We start from the raw sequence: 11,022 nt of genomic DNA, 5'->3' as shown, positions 1-11,022 counted from the left end.
CACCCAGATCAGTCAACAGTTATCAACATCAAGCTAAGATCCTCCACCAGCAAAGACTATGACTCTCTGAAGGTTCAAATGATGGTTAGCATGTTTTAGCAATTAAGTATTTTTTAAAATTAAGGTGTACATATATATATATATTTAAAGACATAATACTATTATACACAATAAATTACAATATCATACAATATATACATAACATTTACATGCACTGAGAAACCAAAAAATTCATGTGACTTGCTTTATCACAGTATTTGCTTTATTGGAGGGGTCTGGATTTGTACCCACAATATCTTGGAGGTATGCCTATATAAGTTCATAAGCATTTTAAGATATTAATCATATAACTTTTCTTCTCAAAATGAAAAGCTTCTTATCATTTTATTTCATAGATAAAAGTCACATTAACATTCCTGGGAATAAACTTTATTACCAGGGTTTTAAAATGCATAAAAGATAAATGTAGTAGTACTTGCAGGTAAATATGGAGATTGAGGGAAAAGGAATTCTTAGGAAAAATCCTATATCCTACCTAGAGTACCTCTTAAGCTCCCTCTGCTGGCTACCATTTAAATAAAGAAAAAAAAAAAAGTAAACCTCTTTTCCTTGGAGCAGTAATGGGAGAAACAGCCTGAAGCTGACAATGCTGTTGTTGAAATTGAAAGGAAAATTCTCCCTAAGCAAGGGCAAGTCTAACTGCTGCTACCTTCCCTAATAAGGCTTTATAATTTCCAAACAGATTTGGGGGGTAGGGGGGAGGTGGGAGAGGCCACAACCAACTTAAAATAAGGAAAGTCATTACCAAGTTTGAATGTGTTAAGCGCAAAATTGATATACAAAAATGCAAAAGCATTAAGTATAAAACAAATCAACTATAAACAATTATCATTAACACTAGGAAATTAATAATTTAAATACAGTTCACAAATTTCACTATAACAAAAAGCTTATAGCATACTATTTAATCTATTCGTTTCAATATTAAGGTTTATTTTCTTTTTCCTCCAGAGTGAGGTTAAGTAACAACTTAAATAATTTTCAGGATGTATAAATGAACATCCATTCAGAACGAACATTACTGCTTAAAAGTGGCTAAGAAATATTTTGCATGTAATAAATATATTCTATGTTTAGGTTAACAGGCACCATCTCGAGAGCAAAAAAGTTTTTTTTAACCAATAAATAAATTACATTCAAAAAAACAAAGTGTTTATATCTGAAGTATGATATATCCTTAAATGTTTTTCTTCATACATAGCACCCAAACTTCCAAACTGTCTAGAAAGTAGCTTCTAAAATATAACCCATACCTTAAGTCATAAAAATAAAAGGCAAAAAAAAAATCAATTTAAGACAAAACTTACAGTTTATATTAATTCCCCATTCAATAAAATATTAATTGCCAATTTATTAAATGAACTGTAAATATGCAATGTTAGTGCTCAAATCTGAAATATATATTTTTAAAAGTCACTCTTTCTCAAAGTATTTAAAATATTGCATCTCTGGTGGCAAACCTGAAAACTATCATTTTATTTCTCTGGTTTTCAAACTTCTACTCCCAACCCTCTCCTTTAATTCTTTAACAGCCAACCAGTTTGTTTACTTTTTTTTCTTTTTTCTTTTTTGGAGTAAATACACTATATCCCAAACACAAACACTGACAATACTCCTTGGTAAACAAGGAAATCCCAAAACAGTCCAAGCCTATAGCTTCACTCCAAAAGTGTGGCACAGGCTAAATGATAAGGAAAAAAACCAATCAATGGCCCTTATTGATGCAATCAGAATGCTCCTGAGAGTCCACAACTGTTTTGAGAATTTGCTGATGTAATCCTGAAGAAAGTTTCAACACATTTTGCAGACAAATATCAGAGAATAAGTCTTTGATTAATAATTTTTCTATTTATTTCTGCCAAGGCGACTGAAAACACGAAAGCCTTTTCATCAGAGAGGTTAGCATAGATGTCAATTTCCTTTTCCTGTTTCTCTGTTAAAAGAAAAAGGGAAAGCTTTTAACATAAAGGCAGTAGATTCAGTAATTTTTTGAAGTTTTCACTATTTCTTTGACAATAAATACTACACATAATACTATGATGCATACTAAATTATATAAAGTATCATGTTATTAAACTGAAATATTAAAATTATACAAAGGCGTTACTAAAATGCATTAACTTAATTCTAAGACTAAATAGAGACTGGATATATATTTCTATATACACAGTCTAATATTTCTGTAAGAATCTCAAATATTTCTTTCTTCTCAGTAGCATGAGGTCCCTTGTCTCAATCAAAATGAATTTCCTCACCATAAATACAGGCCCTTCTGAACATCAATGGTGCCTTTATGAATATAATAAATTCTTCACCTTAGCCCTTCTACAGAATATAAGAATAATCAACACTTATTTCTACTTTGCCCCATCTGATTACAAATGTAATCCAAGCTCATGGTAGAATTTTTTTTTAAATACAGAAAACTAAAATAGAAAAGAAAAACCACCTATTTATCTCAAGCCAGCTAAAATCATGATTAACATCTTTGTGGATTACAAATTACTTTTTCAGGTTCTACTATCACAATAAACTGTGGAAAATTCTGAAAGAGATGGGAATACCAGACCACCTGACCTGCCTCTTGAGAAACCTGTATGCAGGTCAGGAAGCAACAGTTAGAACTGGACATGGAACAACAGACTGGTTCCAAATAGGAAAAGGAGTATGTCAAGGCTATATATTGTCACCCTGCTTATTTAACTTATATGCAGAGTACATCATGAGAAATGCTGGGCTGGAGGAAGCACAAGCTGGAATCAAGATTGCCGGGAGAAATATCAATAACCTCAGATATGCAGATGACACCACTCTTATGGCAGAAGGTGAAGAGAAACTAAAAAGCCTCTTGATGCAAGTGAAAGAGGAGAGTAAAAAAGTTGGCTTAAAGCTCAACATTCAGAAAACGAAGATCATGGCATCTGGTCCCATCACTTCATGGGAAATAGATGGGGAAACAGTGGAAACAGTGCCAGACTTTACTTTTGGGGGCTCCAAAATCACTGCAGGTGGTGACTACAGCCATGAAATTAAAAGACGCTTACTCCTTGGAAGGAAAGTTATGACCAACCTAGATAGCATATTCAAAAAAAGCAGAGACATTACTTTGCCAACAAAGGTCCATCTAGTTAAGGCTATGGTTTTTCCTGTGGTCATGTATGGATGTGAGAGTTGGACTGTGAAGAAAGCTGAGTGCTGAAGAATTGATGCTTTTGAACTGTGGTGTTGGAGAAGACTCTTGAGAGTCCTTTGGACTGCAAGGAGATCCAACCAGTCCATTGTAAAGGAGATCAGTCCCGGGTGTTCATTGGAAGGACTGATGCTAAAGCTGAAACTCCAATACTTTGGCCACCTGATGCGAAGAGTTGACTCACTGGAAAAGACCCTGATGCTGGGAGTCGGACACGACTGAGCAACTGAACTGACTGACTGACTATAATTCCACTTTTGTCTGGATTTTTTATTATGCTTTGATTTTTAATCAGTTAAACATGTATATAGTTTACTTTTGTTGTTCACTCGCTCAGTCGTGTCTGACTCTTTGCGACCCCATGGACTGAAGCATGCCAGGCTTCCCCATCCTTCATCGTCTCCCAGAGCTTGGTCAAACTTAGGTCCATTGATTCGGTGAGGCCATCCAACCATCTCATTCTCTGTTGTCCCTTTCTCCTTCTGCCTTCAATCTTTCCAACCATCAGTCTTTTCTAATTAGTCAGCTCTTCATGTCAGGAAAATATTAAGAATTTCAGCTTCAGCATCAGTCCTTCCAATGAATATTCAGGGTTGATTTCCTTTAGGATTGACTGGTTTGATCTCCTTGCTGGCCAAGGGATTCACAAGAGTCTTTTCCAACAGCATAGTTCGAAAACACCAATTCTTTGGCGTTCAGTCTTCTTTATGGTCCAACTCTCATATCTGAAAATGACTACTGGAAAAACCATAGCTTTGACTATATGGACCTTTGTTGGCAAAGTAATGTCTCTGCTTTTTAATACGCTGCCTAGGTTTGTTCTAAGGAGCTTTTCTTCTAAGGAGCAAGCATCTTTTAATTTCATGGCTGCAGTCACCATCTGCAGTGATTTTGGAGCCCAAGAAAATAAACTCTGTCACTGTTTCCATTGTTTCCCCATCTATTTGCCAAGATCTTAGTTTTTGAATGTTGAGTTTTAAGCCAGATTTTCACTCTCCTCTTTCACCTTCATCAAGAGGCTCTTTAGTTCCTCTTCACTTTCTGCCATAAGGGTGCTGTCATTTGCATACCTTAGGTTATTGATATTTCTCCCGGCAGTCTTGATTCCAGCTTGTGAATCATCCAGCCTGGCATTTCATATGATGTACTCTGCATATGTTAAATAAGCAGGATGACAATATACAGCCTTGACACACTCCTTTCGTAATTTTGAACCAGTCCGTTGTTCCATGTCCAGTTCTAATTGTTGCTTCTTGACCTGCATACAGGAGGCAGGTAAGGTGGTCTGGTATTTCCATCTCTTTCAGAATTTTCCACAGTTCGCTGTGACCTACACAGTCAAAGACTTTAGTGTAGTCAATGAAGCAAAAGTAGATGTTTTTCTGGAATTCCCTTGCTTTTTCTACAAACCAGCATATCTTGGCAATTGGATCTCTGGTCCCTCTACCTTTTCTAAACCCAGCTTGAACATCTGGAAGTTCTCGGTTCACATACTACTGAAGCATAGCTTGGAGGATTTTGAGCATTATCTTGCTAGCATGTGAAATGAGTGCAATTGTGCAGTAGTTTAAACATTCTTTGGCATTGCCTTTCTTTGGGATTGGAATGAAAACTGACCTTTTCCAGTCCTGTGGCCACTGCTGAGTTTTCCAAATTTGCTGGCATATTGAGTGCAGCACTTTAACAGCATTTATCTGATGCAACATCTTGGACTTCTGGTTTCAGGCATTATAAACTGACTTTCCACCGTGAAAAATTAGGATTTATTGTTTTCTGTCTCTTGCCATCATACTCTTATCACATCTTCCCATTACAGTTATATTATCATTTTGATGAGATCAATATTGTGCTTACATTATTCATAACATAAATTATTTCACTTTTCATGTACATTGTTTTCCCTGAAAAGATTCTCTTTCTTCATTTGCTTAGTTTTCATTACTAACTGAACCCAAATTCTCTCCTAGTTGGATAAATCTTTCAGAATGTTTACATATATCAGTTTTATCTTCTTGAAGAAATTCTTCAAGAAAGTCTTCTGCTATACTCCAATCTGACATGGTTGCTTTCTAAGCCTACTGCACAATGATCATGTTGAGATCCCTCGTCAATATCATGCTGGAGATTTCTTATCTCTCTTGAGTTGGACCCTGTGTTCTAAGTTCAGGATACGTTCTTGGTTTACGTCTTCATTTTGATGCCATGTATCTTGCAGTAGCTTCCTGAGAAAGGGAGTATGGGTAGCAAATTTTTTGAGATCCTAAATATTAGAAAGTGTCTTGAGTCTTTCTTCATACTAGTTACTAGTGTGATTAAGTAAAGACCTGAAGATTTCCTCTTAGTATTTAAAGGCAAAATACTATATTCCAAATACTGGTGCCACTGCTAAGAAAATTCTATACCATTTTTTATAGTTATTTTTTAAGTTGTTGCTAATTTACCTAAAATGAAATATATGATCTTAAGTGTACAACTGGATGACCCACACCACAATCAAGATACGAAAATTTCTCATTCTCCTCTCCAGTCAATCCCTCCCCACCCTACCAGAAATATTAGTCCACCACCATAGATTCATTTTGCCTGTTCTTGAACATCATATAAGTGGCATTGTATAATATGTACTGTTTTGTGTCTAGCTTCTTTCATTCAACATGCTTTTGAAATTTGTTGATGTTGCTCATCACAAGTAGTTTGTTCCTTGCTGGATAGTATTTCACTGTACCATTTTGATTATTTCCTTTGAACACTTGAAGGATTTTCCTTTTAACCAAAGAGAGATAATTTATGATGATATAATTTTGCATAATATCTTGTTTTAACCATTCACTTAATTTGGTGGGGTATTTCAATACAGAAATTCAGTGTCCTTCAGGTTTGGGAAAATTACTCGAATTATTTCATTGATGGCTTCCTTCTCTTTCATCTTCTGTGTTCTTTTTCTGCAACATCAATTATTTACATATGTTGACCTCAAACTGGTCCTCTAAATTTCTTATGTTTCCTATTCTATTTTTAATCTCTTTTCCTATTGCTATACATTCTGGTACATTTCTTCAATTTTGTCTATCAGATTTCCGTTAAAGTTTGCCATTTTTGCAAATCATATAGGCATATCTATACACATACACACATATATGATTCTCATTTTAAAGTTACATTTTATATATATATATAAGATTCTCATTTTAAAGTTCATTTTCCAGGTACTTTTTTGACATCTTCAATTTCCTTTTGAGAAAAAGGAAATTCCTTTTTGTTTCATTACTACCACAACTTCTCTTACAAAGAATATTAATGGCAGTTTTCATTTTTTTTTCACCCTGGAAAAACTCATCCAAGTTACTTTTTTTTTCCTTTATGAAAGCCTGACTGGAGAACCCAATATTTACATCTCTAATTTTCACCTAACTTTCCTCATTTTAATTTGATAGCCCTGCCCTCAATGATGCCTGGTATTTCCGAGACCAGAAACTCTTTTGCATTATCTTTTATCAAAGGATAAACAGCCCTAGCAAGATATTAAAAAAAGACTTTCAAATAAAGTTTTTTAGCCTCACCTTCACCTCTACACTTCCAGACATAACTCGTACCAAAAATTGCTGACCTTAAGGAAGATGTAAAACAAAAAAAAGTTTCTTTCTTAGCTTTTCTCAAAGGAGCTTACAATTTAGGTTTCTTGGGTCTACTAAAGAAGCTATTACTTTCCAGAATTTTGCTGTTTCTCCTATTCCCTCTCCTTGTGGAACTTTGCCCTTGAAAAACAAAAAGTCCCTTTCCTACTTTACTAGGGTTTGGGGAGAGCACAGAGCTAGATGTGTTTATTCAATCTACCATCTTTAACTTGAAGTCTACCTTAATTCTCTATGTTCATTAATAAGATATTCAAAATTGGCTAATAAATTTTAATCAGTGAAAATGTCACTCTTACTAATATCCAAAATAATCATAACCCCTAATATAAAATGAAGACTTATTTTAAACCAACCAAAAATTAAGTTTAATGACTGGCTTTTATGATGTTGTTACCTAGATGTCTAAAAAGATTTCCTTTCATTCTTCTATTTTTCTCAAAATATACAAAATAAAGTCAATTAAAAATGTGCTTTTAGACACATTGTAAGGTTTTCCTTTTTAAAATAAAGGTAAAGCTTGCTTCAAATTCTTTAAGTGTCCTATGAGCAGGGAAAAATACTGAATTTAAGTGGCTACTAAACAATAAGAGGAGAAGGCAATGGCAACCCATTCTAGTACTCTTGCCTGGAAAATCCCATGGACGGAGGAGCCTGGTAGGCTGCAGTCCATGGGGTCGCTAGGAGTCAGATACGACTGAGCGACTTCACTTTCACTTTCATGCATTGGAGAAGGAAATGACAACCCACTCCAGTATTCTTGCCTGGAGAATTCCAGGGACGGAGGAGCCTGGTGGGCTGCCGTCTATGGGGTCGCACAGAGTCGGACACGACTGAAGTGACTTAGCAGCAGCAGCAGCAGCAAACAATAAGAAGTATATCAAAGAAGTCTATTCTAAAATATATAGACATTTTAAATGTTCATATTTCCCACCAGTATTATATTTAGAAAACATGGTGTGCCTTCAGGGACCGTAAGTACAGCCCAAGAGCAAAATCTAGTCTGCAACCTGTTTTTATAGTCTTACTGGAACACAGCCATGCCCATTCATTTACATATTTTCTATGGCTGCTTTCCAGACACAATGACAGAGCAGAGTGGCTTTGACAGAGACTTTATAGCCCTAAAATATTATCTGGCTCTTTACATAAAAAGCTTGCTGACTGCCCCTGTTCCTGACCTACATTAAAAGATTCCATTTGATTATACAAAAATTGCTTTGAGGTCTTCCTTGTTTGTAGTAAAAGCATATCTTACTCTAGAAACAACTTTCTTAAACCTTTTCTATAACAAACTAAAAATATCTGAAAAAAATGTATAGCCAAATAAATGCTTCTGTTTTCAAGTTAACACAAAATAAAAGATTCAAACCTGCACAGTGAGTACCAGAACTACAGAGTCTTCATTTCCCCAAAGAAAAGACTGTCGTTATCTATTTTCTCATCTCCTCTGACCCACCACCAGAAGCATTCCTTTTCCATTCTTTGGATTATGTTCTCTTTACTTCAACTGTAAAGAATGTTCTGTTTTCTGGGCCAAGCAGTATTTTCCTTTTCTCTTTTTTCTCTGTTAGACTTTCCTTTACCTAGTTTCCCTATTGAGATAGTCTTTGGCATATACTTTCTGGTCACCCCATTATTAAAGAAGCACATTCAAACTGAGAAGAAAACTCAAACTCTCTGGAAGACCAGCATAATAGAAGAAAAGAGAAGAAGTAGTAAAATTAGCCAAGGAATTAAGGAGTATCTAAGCACAGTCTTCACAGAATATACTTAAAGACATTATTAACCTTAATTCTTTAGCCATATGATATTAAGAAATCTTTAACTTTGATAAAAGCTATAAAGATGAAGTTATTTACACTAACAGTAGTAATTTTATTCAAATAGAAATACACAAAACAGGGAGAAATGGTGAACAGGTAAGAAATTCTCAATGTCTATAATATATTTATGGGTGAATACCTGAATACTTAAGACTGAATGCCTGAAAAGTATAGCGTAGCTCACAAATAACATAAAAAATTATAAACGCATTTAACTGAAGATGAAATTAGTCTAACAGAGGTTTTTTTGATGTCTAATAACATTGTTATTTATTTTTAATTAAAGTGCAGTTGATTTACTTGATAGAGACTTTAAAAGAATTATAGAAAGCAACTATCTTTTTCATTTAATTACTGGCTTGAAATTAGGGGCATATGGGGGTTCATTATACTATTCTTTTTAATTTGTGTAATTTAAAAAATTTTCCACAATAAAAGGTTTTTTAAAAGATAAACAAAAATCAAAGAAAAAGAAGCTGAAGTTTAAGTTGATGGTTAAAAACATCATGGTTGATGGTTATTGGTAGGCATACTAGTTATCCAAAGAAAAGAGAAAATCTATAAGGAGAATATGAATATGTTTTAGACAAAGAAGAATTCACCTTAGCTTTTGGATACTGAAGAACACTGAAAATTCATACTGAAGAACACTTTCAATAGTAAATTTTTAAAACTCACAGTATAATAGTTTGAAACAAATCTTAACAGAATTTGGATTTATCTTTTAAAAAAGTGTAACCATTTTAACAGACTTATTCAGGATGTCATACACAAATTATTGTCTCTGAACTTTACTATCATCAGTTTATAGGAAAGTGAATTTACCTAACTTAAGCCTTTATTTTTCCAGTAAGAATTAAATTTATGGAAAAAAAAAAGAATTAAATTTATGGATTAAAAAAAAAAAAAAAAACAAGTATCTACCTGAGAGAAAAGGCTTTTACAAACTAAAATATAAGTTGGAATTTTAAATCCAGGAGTTAAATGCCTACCAAATACTTTCTTCACTACTATCTAATTAAGATCTTAGAAAACTTTAATACTTGGGGGAAAAAAAAAACTGCTTGGATTTACTCATACCTCTTTCTTCCTCATGTTTTTTGGCAGATGCACTTTTAGGTCTTCCTCTTCCTCGTCTGATATGATCTGAATGGCTGTTACTTCGAGACCTCTTTCTGTTTTCTAAATCTTTATTTACTGTAGAATTTATCTTCTCTCGCCTAACTCTCTCTGTTCGCCTCCTCTTGGCCTCATGCTTGTTTTCTGTATGGATGAATAAAAGTGATATATTTTAGGGCTTAAGCAAGAACTGTTTGCCCATGTTCACAATGCCTTCTTCTTTTTCTTTCTAAATAGCGCTAGAGTTTGCTGCCTGGTATATTTTATAAAATTACATCCATAACATCTATGCCCTTGAAACCCATGCAGAAAAAAAAGAAACAACAGAATTCAGATCCATATTAACATGTAAGGTAGGAGGAATATTAGAAAACAAGTATCTCTATTTGATATTCAGCCCCTGTAAATTCACACAATTCCAAGGCAACCTTTCTGCCTTTTTCCTTTTCTCTGTTTCTAAGCTAAAAATGGTGAAGTATTAAAAAGGAAAATAAATATTCCATTCCTTTTTTCCCCCTACCCAAATCACAGATTGAAATATATAAAATACACAGAAGTAAAACTGACCTTAGCTATACTATATTAATGTTATGGAAAAAAACAAACAGAAAGTATCTAGGGAAAACATAAAAACACTAGGGAAGTAAGCAGTTTCACTTTAGTTACAGACAAGGTCATTTCTGACATTCTAAGAGCATATTTATCCCAATTAGAATCCAATAGGGGAACTTTACTCAACATGGTGATTTAATTAATGCAAGAAGCCATCCTTCTCACTCCAAACAGATTCAAAGGTTGGGTAAGACAAACAATAAATTTAATACATACCTGACTTTAAAAGAAAGAAAATTCCTCAAATGCCTAAAATAATGGTGGTAAAGGGGCAAAACAAATTAAAAAATTCATATCCCAAACACTAAAGGGAAAAAATTCAAAGGCTATATAAATTAAGTATGCTTAATAGGTACTATAAAGCAAAATAAATTTAAGTAAAATATTAATAGTTATTTCCAAATACCATATCCTTAGAAAATTAGTTAATTCCAGGTCTCAAATGAGACATACACCAGATAATGCAAGAACATTTAATTATTCCAGATTGTAAGAAAGTTCTTAGTTTAACAAATAATTTGCAAGGAATAAAAAAGAAAATAATAGAGTCAAAAGAGATATCACCCATATACAATGTGAGGAC

General features: G+C 33.9%; 1 protein-coding gene across 1 annotated transcript in view; it reads right to left on the bottom strand.

The window, feature by feature from the left end:
* Nucleotides 1–240: 240 nt before the first annotated feature.
* Nucleotides 241–11,022, bottom strand: part of C18H16orf87 (chromosome 18 C16orf87 homolog) — a 34,033-nt gene continuing 23,251 nt past the window's right edge. Inside the window, exons 3-4 of the mRNA XM_070388480.1 lie at nt 9,789–9,971; nt 241–1,993 (exon numbers count right to left, since the gene is read on the bottom strand). Coding sequence (XP_070244581.1) covers nt 1,875–1,993; nt 9,789–9,971 — 302 coding nt within the window. The 3' untranslated portion in view covers nt 241–1,874. The remainder of the gene's footprint in view (nt 1,994–9,788; nt 9,972–11,022) is intronic.

The sequence above is a fragment of the Bos mutus genome, chromosome 18, assembly GCF_027580195.1.
Source record: "Bos mutus isolate GX-2022 chromosome 18, NWIPB_WYAK_1.1, whole genome shotgun sequence".
NCBI lineage: Eukaryota > Metazoa > Chordata > Mammalia > Artiodactyla > Bovidae > Bos > Bos mutus.
Note: the sequence above shows the minus strand (reverse complement) of the source record. Positions and strands in the feature narration are given on the sequence as shown.